Source organism: Apiospora aurea, assembly GCF_038362705.1.
Source record: "Apiospora aurea strain CBS 24483 chromosome Unknown utg000002l_segment0_segment0, whole genome shotgun sequence".
NCBI classification, from domain to species: Eukaryota; Fungi; Ascomycota; class Sordariomycetes; order Amphisphaeriales; family Apiosporaceae; genus Apiospora; species Apiospora aurea.
The window spans coordinates 3817910-3840956 of record NW_027117389.1 but is presented as its reverse complement, the minus strand read 5'-3'; the positions used below and the strand labels follow the sequence as shown (position 1 = coordinate 3840956).

At 54.7% G+C, this 23047-nt stretch overlaps 10 protein-coding genes across 10 annotated transcripts; 4 read left to right on the top strand and 6 right to left on the bottom strand.

Annotated features, from left to right (window-relative positions):
- Positions 1-517: 517 nt before the first annotated feature.
- PG986_003552 (CDP-alcohol phosphatidyltransferase class-I family protein) lies at positions 518-2079 on the bottom strand (the record flags this gene model as incomplete). The annotated part of the gene is made up of 4 exons (XM_066839774.1): positions 518-1543; positions 1634-1759; positions 1848-1957; positions 2058-2079. 4 exons carry the CDS (start codon positions 2077-2079, stop codon positions 518-520), a joined length of 1284 nt encoding a protein of 427 aa, XP_066704838.1.
- Positions 2080-3827: 1748 nt separating this feature from the next.
- Positions 3828-4500, bottom strand: PG986_003551 (uncharacterized protein; the record flags this gene model as incomplete). Its single annotated transcript, XM_066839773.1, has 3 exons — positions 3828-4184; positions 4251-4339; positions 4395-4500. The coding sequence occupies 3 exons, from the start codon at positions 4498-4500 to the stop codon at positions 3828-3830; spliced, it is 552 nt and encodes a 183-aa protein (XP_066704837.1).
- Positions 4501-6627: 2127 nt separating this feature from the next.
- On the top strand, positions 6628-6875 carry PG986_003550 (uncharacterized protein; the record flags this gene model as incomplete). Its single annotated transcript, XM_066839772.1, has 2 exons — positions 6628-6815; positions 6845-6875. The coding sequence occupies 2 exons, from the start codon at positions 6628-6630 to the stop codon at positions 6873-6875; spliced, it is 219 nt and encodes a 72-aa protein (XP_066704836.1).
- Positions 6876-7464: 589 nt separating this feature from the next.
- Positions 7465-8689, bottom strand: PG986_003549 (glycoside hydrolase family 43 protein; the record flags this gene model as incomplete). The annotated part of the gene is made up of 3 exons (XM_066839771.1): positions 7465-8410; positions 8469-8554; positions 8609-8689. 3 exons carry the CDS (start codon positions 8687-8689, stop codon positions 7465-7467), a joined length of 1113 nt encoding a protein of 370 aa, XP_066704835.1.
- A 1408-nt stretch (positions 8690-10097) lies between these two features.
- PG986_003548 (uncharacterized protein) lies at positions 10098-10504 on the bottom strand (the record flags this gene model as incomplete). Its single annotated transcript, XM_066839770.1, has 2 exons — positions 10098-10328; positions 10394-10504. 2 exons carry the CDS (start codon positions 10502-10504, stop codon positions 10098-10100), a joined length of 342 nt encoding a protein of 113 aa, XP_066704834.1.
- Positions 10505-11031: 527 nt separating this feature from the next.
- On the top strand, positions 11032-14820 carry PG986_003547 (RAD13-like protein; the record flags this gene model as incomplete). The annotated part of the gene is made up of 1 exon (XM_066839769.1): positions 11032-14820. One exon carries the CDS (start codon positions 11032-11034, stop codon positions 14818-14820), a length of 3789 nt encoding a protein of 1262 aa, XP_066704833.1.
- A 377-nt stretch (positions 14821-15197) lies between these two features.
- PG986_003546 (uncharacterized protein) lies at positions 15198-16938 on the bottom strand (the record flags this gene model as incomplete). The annotated part of the gene is made up of 5 exons (XM_066839768.1): positions 15198-15908; positions 15946-16279; positions 16320-16378; positions 16400-16565; positions 16592-16938. 5 exons carry the CDS (start codon positions 16936-16938, stop codon positions 15198-15200), a joined length of 1617 nt encoding a protein of 538 aa, XP_066704832.1.
- A 1348-nt stretch (positions 16939-18286) lies between these two features.
- On the bottom strand, positions 18287-19480 carry PG986_003545 (uncharacterized protein; the record flags this gene model as incomplete). The annotated part of the gene is made up of 1 exon (XM_066839767.1): positions 18287-19480. One exon carries the CDS (start codon positions 19478-19480, stop codon positions 18287-18289), a length of 1194 nt encoding a protein of 397 aa, XP_066704831.1.
- Positions 19481-19972: 492 nt separating this feature from the next.
- Positions 19973-21021, top strand: PG986_003544 (short chain dehydrogenase; the record flags this gene model as incomplete). Its single annotated transcript, XM_066839766.1, has 4 exons — positions 19973-20089; positions 20155-20418; positions 20498-20780; positions 20858-21021. 4 exons carry the CDS (start codon positions 19973-19975, stop codon positions 21019-21021), a joined length of 828 nt encoding a protein of 275 aa, XP_066704830.1.
- A 656-nt stretch (positions 21022-21677) lies between these two features.
- Positions 21678-22762, top strand: PG986_003543 (DNA glycosylase; the record flags this gene model as incomplete). The annotated part of the gene is made up of 2 exons (XM_066839765.1): positions 21678-21998; positions 22079-22762. 2 exons carry the CDS (start codon positions 21678-21680, stop codon positions 22760-22762), a joined length of 1005 nt encoding a protein of 334 aa, XP_066704829.1.
- Positions 22763-23047: the final 285 nt, after the last annotated feature.

Below are 23047 nucleotides of genomic sequence, written 5' to 3'. Positions count from 1 at the left end.
CGACATGTAATTTGTGGAATTTGTGTATAGACATAGAAGGCTTGTGTGCTTAGATCTGACGAGCATGGCATATCATTAGATATCCTGGTTATTCTCAGAGCTCATTCAAGCAGCACGTCGTCATTTGAAGAAACTGTATCGCATGTTCACGCAGACATATTTGAATTCATAATGGATCCGTGATCTGATTTTTGGACTTCAAAGTCCTATGCTCCTAAGTCATTACTCATGCTCAAAAGTCTATATGCCAATAACCGCCAATGCTCTGTACGTCCGTCTGTCCGTCCTGTAAGACCAAGACCACGCTGTATGCAGTAGTTGCCTATTAAAAAGATATACCAAGAACAGGACCGACCACCGGCGGCCCGCAAAAAGTAGACGCTCGCTCTTTTTTTTTATGTTAAAAACCTAGTCGTGAGTGGGAGGTAAGAAGCGGCATGCCTCCCATGCGCACGACAAGGCTACGGCGGAAAAGAATAAGTCTACACCGAGAGCTATCCAATGATACGGATAGATGCTACAGTTCCTTCTTTCCGTTAGCGGCGGCGGCTGTCTGCTGCTCCTGCTCCATCTTCCGCTTGTTTTCGAGCTGCTTCTCGTGGGGGATCGTCAGCGCATTGATGCCCAGGAAGTCGCAGATGGCATTGACGACCAGGAAAGCCCAGCGGAAGTACACGACGCAGGCGAACACAAAGTAGGCACAGAGATAGTAGTATTCGTGATCGGCAGAGATCTGCGCGAACCCGAACCTGGGCAGGTTGCCCAGCACAGCTCCGCCCACGAGCGGCCACAGCATAATAGTCCAGTAGGGGAACGGCTGCCGGGTCAGATGCGCCAGGATCATCTTGGTCGTCATGCGGCCGAAGACGAAGGACATGGTCAGGCAGAACAGAACCAGGTGGTTTTCCTCCCGGAGCGTCGAGTAGGGCGAGTAGAGCCAGGTTCCGATGGACAGGGTGTAGATCGCCATGGGCGTCCACTCGAGAAAGACCGGAGCGACAGGTAGGTTGTTCGCCCGACGGGCCTTCACGACATTGTAGACACAGAAGGGAATCTGGCTAGTCACCAGCGAACCGACGATGAGCAGAATCCAGATGTCGCGAATCGAGTACTCGCCGACGAGTTGGTCGTATCCCAGCAAGAATTTAGGTCCCAGAAGCTCAATGAACGGTGTAGTCCAGATATCCGGCCCGTAAATGCCAGACAAGGCCATGACGGCGCAAGCGATGAGCAGCCCCTCGGTGGGTCCGTTGATGACGCCGAGGTACAGCGTATGCGTGTGGTAGGTCTCCCAAGTCGAGAAGAACATGGGGAGGCACGGGCACAAGGCAGTGAAGACGCCCGATTTGGACGTTCCCAGGGCCATGGCGCCAGTCTCCAACAGACTTGCCAGGGTGCAGTTCAGCGAATCGATGCCGTGGTCGAAAAGCTCGCCTAGACCGCTCGAGGTGCCGGTTCGCCGGGCTTGTTTGCCGTCGATGTTGTCCATGGTCTGGTACATAAACAGACCAAAGGCAAAGCTGAGGTATATCCATCCGGGGCCCTAGATTGATTAAACACCCATCGTCAGTCCAGGGGACGAAAAGGTACGCGGCGCATCGTCCAAGCGCAAAGGAAACAGGAGCAGGCATACCGGTCCGACCAGGTCGGGGATAAATATCACCAGCAAGGCGATATTAGCCAGGATAAAGAAGAACCCAATCAGGGTGACCATATTCGGGGCCAGCCATAACGGAAGGAGCTCAACGACGGCGTTCCACTGTAGCACTTCTCAGTATATTGTTCTTCGTTTTGTTTCCCTGGCAAAGGGCAGGGTCAGGGCCAGGGTCGGGCAGGTGCATGCATACGTAGGGTCGGAGTATATAGTGGGACACTGGCGACAAGTCGACGGCCGAGTACTTGTACGATTTCAGGTGGATCAGGGCATCATCCGAGATGCATTCGGCGGCCGCCGTTTCTAAAGGGGCGCCATGACTGTCAGTACCAGCGCGCGCGAGAGCTGCGAGGCGCTGAGCCGAGGGTCGAGGGGGGATGTCTCGGAGGGGGGCAGTACCTACTGCTATTCTTGTTTGGGGCCATATTTGCGTTAAGGATACGGGCGATCTGGTTTGCACCTGAGCGCAGGCAAGTCTGTTGGTCGCTGAACTTTGGTCCTGCAATAGCCGATTTTCGAGAAGGGCGGTTTTAAGGGGTCGGTCCCCTAAAGTAGGTGCGTGGAGAGCGCGGCGTGGAACTTTTCCTGTACGCGATTTGGCATGTGTAGTGTGTCCTCTTGTGATACTTGATTGATTGCCTGCAGACGTGGACTCGAAATGATTGTCTAAGAGTAAAGCATGGTGGATAGTGAATATACTGGCTTGGGTAATACAGACGCGACTGGATGACGGGAACGAAACAATCGGTGAACGGAGAAGTTCTGCTGCTAGTTTTCGTTGGGAGAGGCGGCGCCGTTGAAGGTCGGGAAACGGGGATTATAACAATCGAAGCTGCTAGTGGGGTCCTCTGTTTTTTTTTCTCTCTCTCTTCCCCCTTCGTGGCTGTCTGGAGATCAATTCGATCTTTCCTTGCTGGCTGCCTGCCAAAGGATCAAGGCATGGAGGGGCAAGCAAGAGCCACATGGTCCTGCCGATGATTCAGATGGCCCTGAAATGCGCTGTTTGGCCCATCATCCATGCCTGTTCTTTCTTTTTTGTTTTCTTGGATGAAATCACCACACGAATCAGGCATCGTATCGCGAACCACACACGCGTTTATCGTTGGTTTCTATAGGCAAAGTTTCGCACCGATGTCCCTACTCTGCTAGACACGTTACCTAAAGAACCAGGGGTGGACGGGTACACAGTCCCAGGGTTCCATCCAGGCACGGCACTTTACATGTGATACCCACCTCTCTTGCTAAGCACGTTAGCTATTGCTGAGGTGGGCAAGCTGCCACCAATGAGCTTGCGGCAAACAGCATTTCGTGATGGCTTCTCTAAGAACACACCAATATCCCGCCACACGTATGCATTGGAATGCCAGGCTGTATCATGCCGTTTGTGGCAACTGTTGGGCATGGACTGCCATATGGATGACTGCTGTTTGTAGCTGACAGCCCACTTGAGATAAGTCACTAGGATGGGGTGCTTATCGTCAGGCAGTTTGTTCCAACTATCCGTACGCCCGGCAGCATTGAATGTTTGCCCGAGTGTTCCGCGGCTCGTGACACTATTTACGTATGACACCTACATTAGTGCCATATGTCATCCAAGAGGCATGACGCAATCGTGTGAAGAAAAGAATATTACACCCGCCTAATGACTAATTCTTCAGCCGATGAGTGAAACAGTAGTAGAATGCTCCAGGGCCTGGAACTTGAGCGTTCCAAATCTTGTAGTAGTAGTATTATATACCTGGCGTCTTGGCCAGTTTCGCTGTGTTTGTTGAGCATTTCATATCAAAAATGAATGTGGCTTGTGTACCCCAGATAGGTAAAAGGACAAAACTCCGGTTCTACCAAATACGTCTCCGTGACAGTCCGGTAGTCCAACTTGCTCCAGTGGTAATGCGACAATAACCTGTGGTGTGTTCCCCCACGGCATGAACCCATGCTCCAATGCTGAATTAATTAACAGACGCTGTTCTCACTCTTGTGAGTTGGTCGTCCCATTTTCCCCGACTACCAAGGAGCAGCCGACAGCCCGGCCAGGATCGGACATGCAACTACCCTTGTATCGTTCCGTCCATGATCGGACGAAACAATCATCATCATCATTACTTCTTATTGCCGTATGGCAGTTCCGTTTATAGGACGTAGCCAAAGCCAAGAACCATGCCGGCGGCGACAGTCACAAGACTGAAGAGACCGCCCATCTCGAGAGGGGCGAGGGGGCAGCACCCGACTTGGGCTTATCTGTGGAGCCGGCAGGGTCGAGGCCGTTGTAGACAACGTTGGAGTCCGACGGCGTGGCGCCCGACGACGTGGCCGACTCGGTCGCACTCGCTGTGCTGTTGGGCTTCTGGGGGCTCCGGGCACCACAGGGGTGGTTCTCGCGGCAGTTGCTGGAGCATTCGTTGTTCGATCCGCACTTGGCCACGCACTGGGTTCCCCACTCGGTGCAGGTGAAGTAGGGCAGGGTAAGGGTGTATTCGGAGATGTTGGGTTGCTTGTTGTCGGCGCAGACACATCCGTACGTCAAGGCTTTCTGTTGCTCTCGTGTTAGTAGAAGCCAGGCCTAAACACTTGGGCTTCCATAGGCTGGAGCACTTACGGGATCGCAGGTGTTGGTAATGGGCTTGCCGCTGGATGTCTGTTCGCAGATAATGGGGCAAGTGCTGATTTCGGAATCGCACCAATATCCTGGACGTTGTTAGTACGTGCGTGGGTATTGCAGAGTTGGAAGCGGACGGCCTACTCCTTGTGCTCATGGACACACTGCTGGGGTCAATGACATAGTCGGCCTGGACAGAGGCGACCAGCATAGTGGCAACGGCCACGACGGTGGTCTTGAACGAAGGCATTGTGTTGATGGAGACGGGGTCGAGAATTGTGATATGGATGAGAATGCTTGGGCTCTTTCTGTCGGCTCAGGTTAGCAGGACGACTCCAACATGACGAACGAGAGAGTTGATCGGTTCGACCCACGGCTTGCCGAAGGGCCGTTGGTAAACGTCTCAAACTCCAGTATAGCGGCTTACCTTGTTATTGGCCTCACACGCAGCGATCGAAGAAGGGTTACAAGCACGATGGTCTATTATCAACCAGAGAACGATGGGGTGAATGATATATGCAGAAGATGCGAAGAGAAGTAAGAAATAGTGATGGACCGGGAACGAGTGCAGGTCACAAGATGCAAGGCAAGGCAAAGCAGGTGCTAGATGGGGGAGAAGAAGTCGGAGCAAGAGTGATGGGGAGGGCGAGGGTTTCTATCTACATGTACGGAATACATACTGTACAAACAGTCCGGGGTCATATTACCAGCAGAGCTTGGGTAACGGTGAGAGGGAAAATAATACAATAGGAGCACACCTACGATGCCATTCTACGATCTTAGCGTGACATCCCAGCCCCTCTAGTGCCGAGCTCAAAGTTGATGTGCGAGTGGCAGGGATTGCGATAGAGCGAAGCAGCCACCAGAGCGACCAAGCTTGCGGGCGACAGGCTAAGCAGGCTAGACAGGGGAGGTCTGAGTGGATAACGGTACAGTACATGCTGGTCCTAGCATGGTTCCGAGATGCACATTGCACATCCCAACTCCAGGGTCCTGTTTCTTTTGATAGCTGCGATACATCAGCTACCTTCCTTGCATAAAGTACTCTGGACGCGTGCGCCGAGAGTATATGTAACTCCCAGGCACCAGGGAGCCCGTTGTTTGTCAGAGGGACAGACTTCAAGGTACCCAGAGCCGAGATGATGTGTGTCATAGTGCTGTATTGTTGACAGACACCACAGACACCTAACTTTTCTTTAGTGGCGGTTGTCTTGACGCATTTTGCCCCGATGGCTTCGCAACGCGAAACGTGCGTGCCAACGCCTTTCGCAAGTGACTCCAATCCGCATGGTCGCGCACTCGCGCTCTCGAGAAAATGGCGCCTCTGGCAACGGAATCCGGCCGATAAACTCGTAAGTTCGTAATACAGTGTGTAGCAGTAGCAGCAGCCCAGTGGAAGCATCTCGTTCTGCGGAGTGGCACTGCACTCATCGTGTTGGGATAAAGATGGGGATGGGGAGAGATCGTGTGTCTAGGGGTCACCCTTGTGCTGCTGTCTTACACAACCGACCCCGGCCTCTTTCCCTCCTCTCCCCCAAAGTCCTTGAGCCTCCCCAGCTGCAGGTCGCTCCCTAGCTCGGTTCCTAGACTGCTCGGATGGCGCACTGTTTGTTCAGCCCAGCAGTCCAGTGTTTGTTGGCTCTCTCTCTCTCTCTCTTTTTCAGCATCGGGCACACTGATCAACTCTGCACCGTAGATCTTTGGGCAGACAATCACGGGAGATGTGGCGGTTCGTGTTGGCCTGACCGCTTCCACTTCTTGAAAACCGCATGTTTCCCAGATCGGGGTCCTGGAGCCAGGCGAAGGAAGCGAGGAAGTTCCATTGAATGCACCCTGCGAAAGAAGCATGCTGTGGAGCGTGCCGTGGAGAAGAGGCCGAGGCAGCTTATCATTGGGCTAGATCCTTGGCCGGACGCCTGAATCGGTAACTCTGATACGAAGAGAGAGGTGCGAAAGGTGGGATGATCTGACGGGACACCGCAAAGGAAAGGGAGAGAAGGAAAAAAAAAAAGCCTACATAACATCCGTAACATCCACCATCCTTTTTTGCCGCCATCCAGGGCCGGCCCTCGTATTGAATGACTCTAGAGTGTTCGTTTTGCATGCGGCATCGTCAACAGAGGGGCTGGCTTGCTGCAACCGCTGTCTATTCGGGACAAGGCGTACGCACGAAGAGGGTGTGCGACGTTCCTGCCTGCAGGCAATTGCGCGTCCCAAACACACGAAAGACAGACAGAGCGACCGACAGACGGTGGAAAAACAACAAGAGATTGATTGATTGATGCGCACTTTCTCCGTACATACATACATGCCGATACTGACCTTGTTAGGTACTTTCTTTGGACTGGAGTAGTATCTGCTGATAGTCACCTGTGCAATGGCTGCGGAGCAGATGCTCAAGGCCACAGGCATTATTGGCTCTGATAATCTGACGGTGCAATTCCAGAATGGCCTGTCTCCCGGGTGCGTCCCCACTCTGCGTGCTACTGCCGCTACTACCGCCGGTGGTATTGCTATCAGCGACAGGGCCCCCCAATCTGCATATCTGCACCCAGATGAGGTACGGTATTCATTAGTACGCATTCTCAATGCAGCATCATCCCGGCTGGCCTCGCCGTCTACTGACCATCCCTTTCGTGTTGTGTCTCTCTGCCTTAAGTCAATTGGAGGCGATGTCTTGTTTCTGGACAATACGAATTGCAACGTTAGGAAAGTATAAAAAGGTTGCAGTGTTTCATCCAGATCGTATCGAGTTGATCAACTTCTTGCTGCAGAACAGCCTGTATGTTGGATGATGATTTCCACAACCTGACACTAACGAAAGCTTGGCACTCCCGCTTCGTGGTCCGTCTTAAACCGGAACCTCCCACTTCCCGGGCATGCCCAGGGGCGAAAACTTGGATTATTCCCTTCTCCTATCCATTCGTCCCGGGGCTTAGCAGGCGGTCTCTCGAAGCTTCAACTGCAAATACAACTCTACTAAGTCAATACCCACCCGTTAATCATCATGCCTCATCCAATTATGTACTGCGATATATTACTATATTCGATATAGCTGGAAAGGCGGATGGAAAAGGAGAAGGGCGCTTAATCGTTTCTAGACATTATCATTTAACGGGTCGTAACATTCTTCATCGACCGCGAAAGCCGTAATAATACCCGTGGTGGGGATGTGATTTACACCCATTTCTCCAAACTGCGCTCCGACACTTGCCTAATGGCCTTCCAGAAGCGCTGTCAGCGCTTGTAGAGGACTGCCACGCTTCTTCCGCTTGTTGAGCTTCCTGCGAATCCGCGCCATGAGACCTCCCTCCCTGGCCTTGGCCTTGGTGGCGTGGCCAGTCCCGCCGCAGTATAAGCCCATGTACGGGCCGCCCGCCGTGAAGAAGACCTGTTGGCATCGAGCCTTCCTGTTGCTCCAGCCGTCGGCGGGGTCGTCCGTGCCGTGGAACACGCAGAGAGTGGTGTCCCCACCGGCACTGCCAGTACCGCCCCCCAAAGACACGAAGTTGCCGTGCCCAGGCCCATAGGGGCCCTTACCGCCCCAGCCCGCCTGGAGGAGGGGCTCCTGGCCCTTGGGCCACGCCCGCGGGTCCAGGGGGTCGCCGCCGCTGTAGTGCAGCACCGCCAGCTTGTACTCGTGCGTCCAGCTGCCGGCGCACGAGTAGACGATGCCCTTCCAGGCGCCGTCGGGCGAACTGAGGAACTGAGGGCCCTCGTTGATGCCGTGGTCGCCGTTGCCGTCGCGCGAGAACTCCCACGGCTGCTCGGGCGTGCTGATGACCACGGGGCCGCCGCACCCGTCCGCCGCCATGGTCGGGTCGTCGAGCTTCATGATGAAGAGCTGCTGCACCAGATCCGAGCCGTCGTGGTTGTCCAGCGGCCAGCCCGAGTACACCATGTACAGCTCCCCGTGCAGCACGAACACGGTCCCGTCGATGGCCCATTGGTCCGGCATGCCGTGGATGCGCCCTAGAAACTCCCATTGGCCCTGGGTCGGATCCTCGTGCGCGGGCGGTCCTCCCAGCACGTACATGCGACGGCTCTTGTTGCCATGCTTAGGATGAGCCGCGGCGTAGTAGATGTACCATCTCCCGTAGAGGGCGTGCAGTTCAGGCGCCCACAGGTCGGCCGAATGCGCAGTGCCAGGCGGCGGCGTCCTTCTGAAATGTAAGCACAAGCGTGACCAGGCGAGGACGAATCTTTGAGGCTACCAACCATATGATCTCCTTCCTGGCTGTTTCCTCAAAGCTTTCGAGATTCCTCGAAGCCCATATCTCAATCTTGTTCCCGGAAGTAAACGTCTTCGCTTTGGGTCAGTACCACGTTGACACTGCAGCTTGCCGTGGAATGCATACCAGATAGTAGTTGCCATTGGCATAGACCATGAAGGGGTCTGGCGTGCTGACTGATGTGAGCGTCTGGCAAGAGTGGTCCATACTGGGTTGAAGGCTTTCTTGGCCCGCAAGTTGGAAAGACCGCGGTGTCGGGGCGAACAATCAGCAACTGAGTTTGCATCGTCTGTGTTTTTGATTCCTTTGCACGTTCCCCCCACACCACAAAGGTGCCCCTTAGAAGGCGGGTTTTATGACGTAGGCTTGAGGGCGGATCTGAGCACGGATAAGAGTGTATCAATACATATTTGCTTTCCTTCTCGGATTCCTGCAGGATGCCGACGAAGAATGTGGGGAGGTCTGATAGTTTGAGTTGGGCTAGGAAACGCAGTTTGGAACGTATTGGATCGATCGGGTATTGTGTTTCAGAGTTTCATATATTATATTACAAAAGGTGACACCAAGAATAGATAAGCACTTCACTAACTAACGGTCCGCTACTAGAAATATCCCTGAAACTCGATGACATCCAAGGTGCCTCCTTGAGTCGCGATGACTAGCTCTGTCGTATCCACCACTATCAGTCGAAAACAACAGGAAGCCGGGTCCTCAAGCTCAGTGCCAAGATGCCCACCCCCCTTAGAGTGAGTACTTGTTCAGAGTGACATAACCTTGATTTGTTACTTGCCAATCGATCAATATATGGTGATTACTGATCAGTCTCTACTTCTTCTAATCATTTATTCCTAAGGGCTCATATTTGCTCTGGTGGTTTCGCCAAGGGACAAACACTGCACGATCTCATGAGATAGCCCGACGTACTGAACACCTTGCTGTTGTTGACGACGGATAGTCTTTGCTGGAAGATTTCAGGCACGTTCGTACATCTTCTTTAGGCTTCTCTTTCATGTCCATCGAGGTTTGGCTCTGTCAGGAGCAAGGCTGTAGCTATGCTACCTATCCTCATGTCTTGTTCAACGTTTGAATCCACGCCCACAATAGAACGAAAGGGCTGGTATGCATGCCGGAAGCCGCATCAGTAGCTGTCATATTTGCGTAACCAGGCGGACAAAAACCGTTGCCTCATGCATATATGCAACTGCACTCCTGCTACACAACCCAGCCTCCCACTTTGCTTACTTCAGCCCTTGTCACCGGCCTCGCCATGCCAAAAACACATCACTATTATGCTGACTGCAAAGCCATGCGTCTTCCGACATATCATACGTGCAGTACTTGCTTAGCCTGGTAACAATTCGGCAAGAGACGCTTCGAACGAATCCCGTGTACGCGAAGCCGAGCAGCGTCTCGGCCCGCGCGAACCCACAAGCCGCAGAGCATGCCGGCTTATCCCGGTTTCCGGCCATGGCATCGGTTCCCAGGCTGACCAGGATTGCGAAAACTTGCTTCGCGCCGCAATCGCAAAAGGTCGTCGCACAAGCCAGCCCCAGAAGAGCGTTTGCTCCGGGCTTCTCAAGTGGTTATCACGAATAGTTCAAAGGATTGAACAGCCTCAGACGTAGAGCGCCCTCTGGCCCAAGGCAGATTTGCTCTTCATTTGGCTAACGAACTCCTCGACTTCCATCTTGACGATGTGCTCGCCGGGGACGACAACCAAGCCCAGGTACCTCGAGGTCATCTCCGCCTTGACAGTCCCTGAGCTGGAACTTGCTGCTGCTGCTTCCAATTGCTTCTGCGAGGGTTGTCGGTACTCATGGGTGAGAGCTAGCACGACATTCCGGTTCTGAAGATCCAGTCAGCTGCAGATCCTCACAAGATGCCCATGAGTAGCGGATTCGGAATACCTACCGCATCAGTGCATTTAAAAGTGCCCACAAACATCCTCGAATCTGTCGCATAAACCCGTAAGGTTTTGTTGATGAGCGAGTTGAGATATGCCTCAGCCTCGGAGGACTCCATTGTAAGTTGGGAAAATGAAGCAGGAGGGAACAACCCGAGAACGCCTGTCAAGATTGATATTGAGTGCGATAATAATCGAGCCAAATTCAACAATACGCCACGGCCCAAAGCGATGCAGATGGTGATCAGATATGTTCGGAGGGGCATCATCCAGCATTGGTGCCAAGTGGGATGAGACGCTTATCGATTACATACATCAATTGATCAATTGTACGGGTCCATGCTACTAAGAAGTACTTTCAATTAAGCAACCCCTGTCGGTCGCGGTGGGACGCGCTAAAACCGAGTCATCGTCATCGCCGCAGGCAGGCAGGCAGAAATGCCATCTAATTAGATGTGCTTCATTCTTCATATCCTGTCGGACTCATAATATACTTCATATTCTCAAAGTCGGACCAGCTCATCTGTCGTACAACTCCTCTGACTACCTACCTAGCCATTATGTTGCCGATGACTGATTGTCTGGCAAGCCCGACATGAATGCTTACTGCCCTTTCCCCATCCGAACTTGCCTGTGTTAGCCCATCATGGGTGTTAACGGGCTCTGGACCGTCGTTCAGCCCTGTGCGCGACCGACGAACCTCGCCACCCTCAATCGCAAGCGACTGGCCGTCGATGCCTCCATTTGGATATACCAATTCCTCAAAGCCGTCCGCGACAAGGAGGGCAATGCGCTCCGAAACTCCCACGTCGTCGGCTTCTTCCGGCGCATATGCAAGCTGCTGTGGTTCGGCATCAAGCCCGTCTTCGTCTTCGATGGCGGAGCCCCGGCTCTCAAGCGACAGACCATCACGAGCCGAAAACGACGCAGAGAGGGTAGGCGCGAGGATGCCGTGCGCACCGCCGGCAAGCTGCTCGCCGTGCAGATGCAGCGCATAGCCGAGGAGGAGGGCGACAAGCGCCGGAGGCAACTGGAACTAGAGAAACAAGGTGCCGCCCCCGCGCCAGTAGAAGAACCCGTAGAGGAGCTGCCGTCTGCCGACCAGCTCGTCTACGTCGACGAGATTGGCGTGGATCAACAAGAACGGCAGCAGAATCGAAAATTCTACAAACAGGACGCATACCACTTGCCCGAGTTACCAACCAATATCGACGGAATGGGGAAACCCGATGACCCGCGCATCATGAGTGTTCAGGAGCTCGAGGAATATGCTAGACAGTTTCAGAGCGGCGAGGACATTAATCTCTACGACTTCAGCAAGATTGACTTCGAGGGCGAATTCTTCATGAGTCTGCCACCGGCAGATCGCTATAATATCCTCAATGCCGCCAGGCTGCGCTCTCGGCTCAGAATGGGCTTGAGTAAGGAACAGTTGGAAGAGATGTTTCCCGATCGCATGGCATTTTCCAAGTTCCAGATCGAAAGGGTGCAGGAGAGAAACCACCTCACCCAGCGGCTCATGAAGGAAGCCGGAATGACTGGTACAGACCTCACCCTGAACGGGAGCGCCCGTATTGCCGGTGAGAGGGACCGCGAATACATCCTTGTCAAGAACGACGGTGCCGAGGGCGGTTGGGCTCTCGGTGTCGTCAGCCGCGAAAAGGACCTGGGGGAGATACACAAGCCAATTAATGTCGATGAGTTACAGTTCCAATACCAGGCTAAGAACGAAGAGGATGACTGGGAGGACGAGGATGACTTCGAAGATGTGCCCATCGAAGGATTGAACAGGCTACCAAAGATCTCAAGCCAAGTTGTGCGATTGGCTGAGCAGAGACAGCAGTTCCTGGACTCCATGCAGCAGAATGCCCACAACAACGACTTCATTGCAGCCGATGACGAAGATGACTCCTTATTTGTCCAGGATCCTGATGCTGCGGTTAATAGTCTGTTCAAAGCCCGGCCAGGCAATGAGCTGGATGGCGACGAGGAAGAGGACCTTAGCCGCGCTATCGCCATGTCGCTCCAAAATCAACACAGAGCTACGGCAAGTCCGGATAAAGATGAAGACGAAGCAGATTTCGAGGACGTTCCCGCCCCAGACTGGACACAGAAGGCTGTTGAGCCACCAAAGCCCGTGACAGCGGCAAGCGGCAGCATGATAGCTCACATGGTCAACAATAGAGCGAACGCAGCTGTTCCCAAAAGGCGACGTAGCGATGCTAGCGACGATAGCGATGTGGATCTTGGGGCAGCCATGGCTGCGGCAAGGAAGAAGAAGAAGAAGACAGCAGCCGCCCCTAAGCCACGGCCCGTCGTTCCATCATTCGCCAATATCAAGAATCCATTTGATGGGCCACTACCATTCGAGAAACTCGACTGGAAATCCAGCATATTTGGCAAGAAGCCGGAACAAAAGCGAGATCCACCCATCGCGGGCGAGAAGGCTCGTAAAGAACCTAACGACGACGATCTTGCCGGCGGTTTTGAAAGGACCACTGAAGACGACGAGGAGGATTTGCCTGGTGGTTTTACGAAGGATGACGAAGAGCAAGATGCCCCACGGCCACTGCCACCTTGGATGACACAAGATGCGTCAGATATTCGTGAGGCAGTAAAAGATCAACGCGAGCGAGTTAGAGAGATCAACGAGGAGGATCGCCAGGCCGCTTTCGAGGAGGAGAAACGCCGCCGCAAAGAGGCCATTGTAGAAATACAGTCGTCAGATGATGATGACAGCGATGTCGAGATTGTTGACACGCCTGTGGCCCGACAAAAAGCACTGCCAACAATTCCCAACCCAACTCAACTGTCGCCAGCTTCTCTCACGAAGACTGATCCGCCACAGCCTACGACAGATGCTATGCAAGATGACTCTATACCCAAGATCACCTTCGAGTACGCTGAAGCGAGTGCAATTGAGGGCATCACTGAGAGAGCAAACGAAGGCACACAGAAATCACCATCCCCGGAGCCAGATTTCGAAGATGTTGATATGGGCCCTGCTCAACCGTTGGTCGATGACAAAGAAATGGGAGACGGTAGTCCGGAGCCAGAATTTGAGGACGTCGCCGCCCCAGAGCCAGAGCCGGCCAAGGATACCGATGGGCCGCGCTTGGCAGATGTTGATGATAATACTTTTGAACCCGAAGCTGTTACGACTGACGTCAAAGAAATGGATGGAGAACTCTTTGTTAATGACGACGAAGGCTCCGCTGCTGAAGACGACTTTAGTGACCCTGAAGATGAGGAGCTGTTTGCTCAGTTGGCCGAGGAAGCTGAAGAGCATGCGAGGTTCGCCAGCCAACTCAACAACAAATCGGAACAGGAGAACCAAGAAGCGTATGAGCGCGAGCTGAAGGCTCTACGGACACAGCAGAAGAAAGACCGGAGGGATGCGGACGAGGTTACCCAGATCATGATTACCGAATGTCAGGCGCTATTGCGATTGTTCGGTATTCCTTACATCACCGCTCCGATGGAGGCTGAAGCCCAATGCGCCGAGCTCGTTCAGCTGGGGCTGGTGGACGGGATCGTGACAGATGACTCTGATACATTCCTTTTCGGTGGCACGCGAGTCTACAAGAACATGTTCAATAGCAACAAGTTTGTCGAGTGTTATCTTGCAAATGATCTAGAGAAAGAGCTGTCTCTGTCGCGTGAGCAACTCATCTCCCTTGCGCATCTGCTGGGGTCTGACTACACGGAAGGGCTTCCCGGTGTTGGTCCTGTCACGGCGGTCGAAATCCTCTCCGAGTTCCCCGGCCGCGAAGGCCTGGCGGAGTTTCGGGACTGGTGGCAAGACGTGCAGGTCCAGAACCGGCCCAAGGAGGCGGACGCGGGATCCAAGTTCCGCAAGAAGTTCCGAAAAGCGCAGGGGACCAAACTGTTCCTGCCGCTGGGTTTCCCCAACCCGGCCGTCTTCGAGGCCTACCTCAAGCCCGAGGTCGACGACACCCCGGACCCTTTCCAGTGGGGCGTGCCCGATGTCGACGGCCTGCGCCGCTTCCTCATGGCCACCATCGGCTGGAGCCAGGAGCGGACCGACGAGGTGCTCGTGCCCGTCATCCGCGACATGAACCGGCGCGAGGCCGAGGGCACGCAGAGCAACATCACGCGCTACTTTGAGGGCGGCGTCGGCGTGGGCGCCAAGGAGGCATTTGCGCCGCGGCAGCGCGCGCAGACGAGCAAGCGCATGGTCGAGGCCGTCAACAAGCTGCGCGCAACCGCGGTCGTGGATAACCTTAGCGAGGAAGCTCCTTTGGAGGCCGCGGCTGCTCCGGCGGCAAGTGGGAGAGGCCGCAGGGCTAAGAAGGTTGTGAATGATGATGGCGAAGAGGGAGATGCTGATAATGCCGAGGACGGCGGGGACGATACGGTAGAAACTAGACGGCCCAAGAAGAGAAGCAGGAAGGCTAAAGGTACGGCGGCGTGAAGATGCTTCATGAGGGAGTTCAGGTTTGTTGAGATTGCCTTAGAGTGGTCATGTATATGTTATGTACGATTTCTATCTCGATACCCGATGTAATTTCAGTCCTCAGCTGTCCTGGTCTCTACACCCTTTTCAAGTCTAGAAATCGTAGACTTCCTTACCCAATCAAGGGGTGCAATGAGACACTGGATTCAATTGAAACATGATTTTCAGATGATACGGGACACAAATCTCTTTGCTAATTATATATGGGAACTATGTCCAATCCCAGGCCTTGTTTCTTGTATCCTTCTATACCAGGGTGTAAATATTGAATATGCGACAGACAGTTTGAGAATGTACGAGCTAAATTATGCAATAGAGCGAAATGATCACACACTTCAAGGACTGTAGTCACCTAGGATGAAAGAAGCGAGCTGTTCGGCCATGGCGTACAGCGTCGCCTGCGGGTGACCGCCCAGGGGTATCGGTACAATACTCGCGTCAGCAACCCTCAGGCCCCGGACGCCGAGCACCTTGCCTTCCGTATCGACTACCTTTCCCATGGCCGCCGTGCCGCCGGGGTGAGCATGGGCCAACCCGGTGCGTCGGATCCTGTCCTCGAGGGCCTCGGGGCTGGTGTCCGCTGTGAGGGGGACCAAATCCGCACCGTTGTCGTTGCCCTCTGGGCCTTCTCCACTTTCTGCCGCTGCCCCTATTTTCCCGACAACGGCAGGGGGTGACTCGGCGGCCACGATGCCCTTCATGGCGCTGGTCTCCAGCATGACCTTGAGCGTCGTCCGCACCGCGTGCACGAGCGTGTCGCGGTCCAGCGCCGTGGACAGGTGGTTCGGCTGGATGCGCGGCGCGTCGCCGGGGTCGCCCGACCGGATCGTCACGGCGCCCCGCGAGGTGGGCCGGAGCAACATGGTGGACGTGGCGATGTGCGAGCCGTCGATCGGGATGCCGGGGATGGGCAGCACGTACATTGTGATGGCTTCCCAGGTATTCCGCTCGTCGGCGTCCTGGCGCTTCTCCTCCGTAATCCCGGCCGGCAGGGGTTGGGACACGACCCAGTCCCAGGGCAGCGGGCTGTTGGAGAATTTCGGGTCCTGCTTCTCGTGGAAGGCGGCGTTGCCCAGCGCGTACCCGAGCGAGGGGTCGCGCAGGCAGTACGCCAGGTACAGCGCGAAGTTGGTCGTGGAGGTTCTGCCCGACGCCGGGCGCGTCGCGCCCGACGGGGATGCCGTGCGCCTCGAGGGTGGCGGCGGGGCCGACGCCCGAGAGCATGAGCAGCTGCGGCGTGCGCAGGGCGCCGGCACAGTCAGTCACCTCCTTCCGCGCCGCGATCTTGCGGCCGTCGGCCAGCTCCACGCCCGTCGCCTTCACATTACCGTCCTCCGAGAAGATGACGCGGCGCACGAGCGTGTTGGTGTAGATCCGGACGGCGTTGTCGCCGTCGTCGTCGAGAGGGGTACACGGACTGGGCCGGCTGCCGCATGCCGCCGCGCGCGTTCTCGTACATCTCGGTCAGGCCGGTGTTGCGGCCGTTCTTCCGGCGGGGGTTGGAGGGCACGCCCAGCTCGGTTCAGGCGTCCCTCACTGGCTCGCGCAGAGGGTACTTCCGGATGCCCGACTCGCCGACGGATACGGGGTAGACGTGCATGGGGCCGTCGGATCCGTGCTGCTCGTCGTCGGCAGTAACAGCAGCTCCATCAGGGTTGCCCGAGAAGAAGTGCTCCGTTTTGCGAAGCCAGGGCTTCAAGCCGCTGTAGCTCCATCGCTCATCCCCGACCGTTTCGGCCCAGTCGTCGTAGTCGGCTGCATCCGCACGCAGCCAGCCGCCGAGGTTGAGGATGCTGCCCCGCCCAGCACTTTGCCGACGTTCAGCGTGTGTACGCGATCGGCCGTGCCCGGTACCGGCTCAGTCTGGAAGGCATAGTCGTAGTCGCCCCCGAGCAGCGACAGGCCGCTGAGGAAGCCACCCGCCGCAGGATTGCCGGCCGGGTCGGATCCCGCTTCTAGCAAGGCGACCTGGGGCTTCTTCCCATCCTTATCACCTTGGGTGAGGCGTGACGCCACGACACAGCCGGTGAGTCCCCCGCCCACCACGATGTAGTCGACATCAGCTAGATCAGACATTGTTTCTAGTCTTCCACTGCGTACAAAATGTTGAAGACATAGGTGTTGCGAAGAGTCGGTACAGTGCAATCAAAGTCGATCCCTTTTTATATAGCCTTGCTATCCTGGCCCCTTGCCTCCCCAAAGGACAGTAAGCACACATGTCCGTCAGCACTTGCCCCGTTCAGTCAAGGCGCAGGGCGAGTTTGTGGAACACACTGGCGTGGCAGCTGAAAGTTTGCGGACCATGACAAATGATGGTCCGCTGCAGCTGGTGTTTCTCTTTCCTTTTCTTTTGTGGTATTTCCGACTCAGGAATCTTCGGCCGAAGAAGATCTGAAGAACCCTGAGGAAACCCGAGATTGTAAATCGCGACCACTAACTCTGAACCGAGGCAGTCATGGTGAGATGCAAGGCCACAAATGAGGGTAAAAATATTAAATCCATCCCTATTAATCTTCTATTCATACACAATGTATCACGGTATGAAACGTTCTGGAGATTGCGATAAAACAATTCAGCGCGAGGTCTCCAAGGATCGATCTTTCTCCCATATTGTAATCTGGCACGTTCCCAATTGTCGATAATTAATCATACGCCGACAGGAAGGTTAGATATCCCTCCGAATGGTACTTGTACTCCAGACCAGCCTTCTTATAGAATGGCAATCACGAAGTTGGAGTCTTGCAGAGTCGTCCATTCCCAGACACACTCCACCCTTCGCTTCCGACCACTGTAGGACCCCAAAAGATCCCTTCCGGATCGTAAAAATTCTTGATAGCTGTCAGCCTGTGATAGTTTGCTCCATAGGACACGTTTTGCCAGTCAGGCTGATGGATGTCGGCCTCGTTCAGATACGCAGCTCCCCCCGGGCGTTAACTGTTCGAGAGCAGGACCAAAGACGTGAGTGACTGTTCGTTGGTCGATGATATTGTTTGTCATGTTTAACCGATCATACATCCTATAAGAGTGAGTCTGCGTTCCAACCGAGCCAAGAACATAGAAAATTATATCCTGAGATACGTACGTGCCGAGAAACGCCATGAACAACGACTCACGCCAAAGAGGGTGAACAGAATTCGGGAAAGTTGACGGCCGGCTGACGTCCATTGCAACCCCAACAACTATGCCGCCTTGAACCAATATTGACTTGATGGCGGAAACGAGAGACGTCGCCGACCCCTCGAACATCGCAAGAGATCGCGGAATGTGGCGGCCGCCAAGGTTAATCTCGAAAACATCCATCTCGGGATTTAACGTGTCGAATGCGTCCCGGAAGGCAGGAAATCGCGAGAATTCCATGCTATGAAAAGAACGAAGGGTTAGTATGAATAGAATTGAGGGTTGCAACGGGGAGTTGGATAAGGGGTTATATACTGACTGTAAGGTATTCCACTCTGGTCGAGGGCCTGAATCGTTGGCCGGAAAAGGTGCTCAAGGTCTTGCGCAGTACCCCCAGGAAATAGGACTGTGGCATCGAGAAGATATTTCCTGGTAGGACCTGGAAATAGACTGTAGCGCCGGCTTCTAGAATGATGGGCAAGTTCATGAGAAACACCCGAACCAAGTCCCAATGCACGTCTGATGACTCGGCAAAACTGAGAGTAGCACCCACCGTCGGCTGGTCTTGATGCAGCTTGACTGTCATGGAGAGGACGACGCCGTAAGTGCCTCCTCCTCCACCGCAGAGAGCCCAATATAGATCAGAGTTCTGGGTAGGTGTCGCTGTCAGGAGCTCCCCTTTCCCGGTGAGTACCTCCCACTCCAGCACCTGGTCGGCAGCGAGCCCAAACTTGGATGCCAGAGGGCTAGTCCCACCACCCTGCGTGTAGCCGCCTGCGATTCCCACAGACGGGCAGTCCCCTTCGACGACGACCAGGCCGTTTGCTTTGGCCAACGCTTGAGCTTCCGAAGCTTGGACGCCGGCGCCAATCTTCATGGCTTTCCCTGCGTAGGTTGTGGAGGTATAGTCTAGCACTGATAAGGCTTTGATATTGTGAGTCCACAAAGCTAGCGCACCGGCCCCGGTGGACTTTCCCATATAGTCGTGGCCAGTATTTCGAATCATCAGTCGAATGTTGTGTTTCTTTGCGAAGGCTACCGTTGCGCGGTAGTCGGATACACCGGAGGCGTTGACGGCGTAAGAAACATAGGCACCGACACTACATGGAGCATGGCGAGGCGTGAATGGGTCGCAACTCAAGTTGGCAAAGAAGGAAGCCATTGGAGAATGTGTGGTCGCGAAGTGAAGCGACGGACGAGCCCAGTTTGCTTGGATGTCGGCACACTTTTCGGCATCATACTCAACCCCAGGAAAGCTGTCGTGGCACGGACTAGCGATTGGCACTGTGACGATCAAACGACCGCTGATAGTTTCGTTGAAGTCGTTCCAATCTTCAAGCGACGGCCAACAATCGTCCCCCGGGAAGCACCGGCAGAACGACTGCTCCTGTGGCTGCGACGTCGCCATCCACACGGCCCCGAAAAGGGCAATAATGGAAGTCAAGGCCACCACCTGGACTTGAGTTTTGGTTAGTGATTGCCATTTAGATTTCCCAAACATCTCGTGTGGCTCGATTGAGATTGGGCTGGAAGCTCAGGCACGTAGTAGTAGTGGTAGAGTAGAAAGGGTATGAAGTGAAGACAACCGCCCCTTGACGATGAAAACCTGATAGGATCAGTCTAGTAGCCAAGTACATAGAGTATTTAGTAACGGTACCTCACATACGCAGCGATGGATCTATCATATCCCCGTCTCCATCCAAGTGAAAGACACATTGCCAGTGTGACCAACATGCAGCATGCTGTACCCTTCGGCAAGGTCTTGACCCCCTTGCCGACCGACGTGGCCCCCGTGACCCCGTCTCGGTTATGCCATCTCATCCATGGCCCTTCCTCCCACGCAAGGGGGTATTAACCGCCTCATCTGGACAACTGCCTTCACAATAACTCCCACAAAGACGAACCATCCATCCACTAAAAGCAATACCTTAATCTTCGACTGATATCATGCTTCATCACTCTTCTGAATCGGATCAGGTCACAGCACATAGAGATGCAGCCTCCGTTCGCGTGTCCTACTGCCATATGGCACAATGATACCTATGATTCCATTTCCCCTTCGCACCCAGAGCTGAGTGTGGCCGGCAAGACCGTTGTTATTGTCGGGGCAGTATGTCTAGTTTCAAATCTCTCGTTGTGCTTTCCTTCGTGCCCATCAGCTAATACATCTTGTAGGGGAGTGGGATCGGGAGAGAGACTGCGCTGGCATTCGCCGCTGCGGGAGCATCCCATGTTGCCCTGCTGGGCCGCACCGACGCCACTCTCGCAGTACCATCGTCCTCTTCCGTCCACGTCGCCGATATGACAGACACGAAGAGCTTGGGGGATGCTGCTGCTGCCATAGGCAAGTGGCACATACTCGTGCTGTCCTCCGGTTATTGCCCAGATCCTGCACCAGTCGCCCTGTCTACACCAGGAGAGTGGTGGAAAGGGTTCGAGGTCAGTCTCCTGTTCCAGCCCTCTTTTCTCTCTTTCTCACAAGTTACATGCTCACATGATCTGAGCACCCATCATGCAGACAAACGTCATGGGGACATTGCTGGCGGCCAAGGCTTTCCTTCCAACAGCAGACACTCTTGCGACCATTCTCGGTTTGACCTCGGATACCTCACTTGTGCCCGCACCGTATCTACCTGGCCTATCAGCCTATGTCGCCTCCAAGCTCACCCAGGCCAAAGTTTACGAGTTCTTGGCGGCGGAGAATCCTGATCTCTTCGTTGCCACTGTGAACCCGGGCATGGTCGAGACTGACAACTTCAACAGATCCGGTGGCAAAGCTGATCAGCTTCCCATGGATACAGGTGAGCCGATCCAGATTCACCTTCGGTTACTTAGCCACCCGCCATGAAGTACGCTGACATTCGTCGTAATTCGTCAGTGCAATTGCCTGCCCATTTTCTTGTGTGGATGGCGAGTCCTGAGGCTGCGTTCCTGCGAGGCTGCACCACTTGGGCAAACTGGGACGTTGATGAGCTGAAAGCGCAAAAGGAAAAGATCGGCGACGGACTCTTCATGACCGCAGGCTTCAAGGGCCTTCCCTAGACCAATTTGGATTGTTTTCTTAGGCCAATCTAGGAAATGAATGCTCAGCTGCGATAGTTACGATGGCTTGGTGCGTCACTCGAGACATGCCCGAAAGGCGATTAGCTGTGACAACTGTCCTGAGGTAGTCACATGGCGGCTGGGTCCCGCTAAGCTTCAGAAGTAAACCCCCACCTGAGTGATGTCAATATTAGTGGGTCGACAGCTCGTCAACAGAATAGCCGTGGGTTACTCAACGACATATTAATCGCATTGATGAAAATAGAGCAACGACTGATCCATCGTCTGATCTATGCAATAGTTGTAGGTTGGACAGGAGACAAGAGAAGTAGTCCGAATCTTTGAAGGACACTAATCGACGAAGCCCCTGCGCTAAGGCAGGCACAAGTTTAGGGTGGCGAAACCCAGCAAGGATCTGGTCTGCAGCTTTCCGTATCAAGCTATTAACGATATTGACATACTTTGTAAGCATGCTTCAGGCATCACATATCATCAGAATTATCACAGGCGCTACCTGATTTGATCTGGTGAACTCACACATAATTTCTGCCAGCGACTTGTATCTGCTTGGATAAAACTCCTGGTCTCTCTTCGTAAAGAGAAGGAAGTCGCAAGTGTTTGCCATTGGAACTAGACCCGACGTCGCTTCCGTGGCGATGGATTCAGAACAACAGGCAGTAGACGAAGTGCCGCCCGTCGCTTCCCAACCCAGCTTTAAGGGTCGCCTCCAACTTCAGAATTTCATGTATCAGACCTCTTCTGCAAATACTCCCACCCCCGGGTCTCCTGCGCCTATACGGCGGAGCCCTCGCCATCTCAGCACAACCGCATCATCATCATCAACCACCATAGCAAGGTCATCAACCAAGCCTCAGTCTGCAGCTGCCTCGCCAGCACCCGCTTCTTCTTCTTCAAGAAAGAGGAAGCACCCACCCACCGCCAATGGCCTTCTCACGGCACCATCAGCCGCCGAAGAGGTGAAAGAAGAAGACGACGAAGAGAAAGTAACTACTCTCTCAGAGTCAGTCACCACCACCCGGACACCCTCCCCCAAAAGCGCGCCCGCGGACCCAGCACCTACGCCCCGCCCTCCACCTACGCCCACCTCGCGCCCCTAGTCGACATCCTGGCCCCGGACCTCCTCGTCCTCTTCATCGGCCTGAACCCCGGCGTGCAGACGGCGCGGTCCGGCCACGCCTACGCGCACCCCTCGAACCTGTTCTGGAAGCTGCTGCACTCGTCCCGCCTCACCCCCGTCCCCTGCCGGCCCGACGAGGACCGCACCCTGCCCGCGCGCTTCGGCCTCGGCAACACCAACATCGTGGCCCGCCCCTCGCGCAACGGCGCCGAGCTGAGCAAGGCCGAGATGGACGACGGTGTCGCCGTCCTCGAGGCCAAGATCCGCCGCTACCGGCCCGAGGTCGCCTGCCTCGTCGGCAAGGGCATCTGGGAGAGCGTCTGGCGCGTCCGGCGCGGGCGCAACCTGCGGAAGCAGGACGGCTTCGCCTACGGCTGGCAGGACGAGTCCGAGAACATGGGCGTCGTGGCGCCCACCTCGGAGGGTGGTGAGGACGGGTTCAAGGGGGCTCGTGTCTTCGTCGCCACGAGTACTAGTGGGCTGGCAGCCACGTTGAGGCCGTCGGAGAAGGAGAAAATATGGATGGAACTGGGCGATTGGTGTGTGGCCAGACGGAAAGAAAAGGGGATGGAGGTGGAGCAGCAGGACGAGGGCTCCTCATGACGGCGGCATGGCTTAATGTTGAGTCCAGATTTAACACGTGGATATCTTATACTGGACTCGGTTAACAAATGGATTCGTTGATTCCTACCACATAGAACAATGTATAACTCCAGATACTGAACGGATGCCAGAAACGTTATGAGGCCTTGCGGCTGAACTTTATTGAACTACATATAAGACATCAAAAGGGGGTATAAAGTGTGCTCAACCTAGGGTCATTCCTTGCCAGGTTGAAACCATCCCGGCATAATTCCAATCCGGAACGCCAGGAAATGTTTACCACCA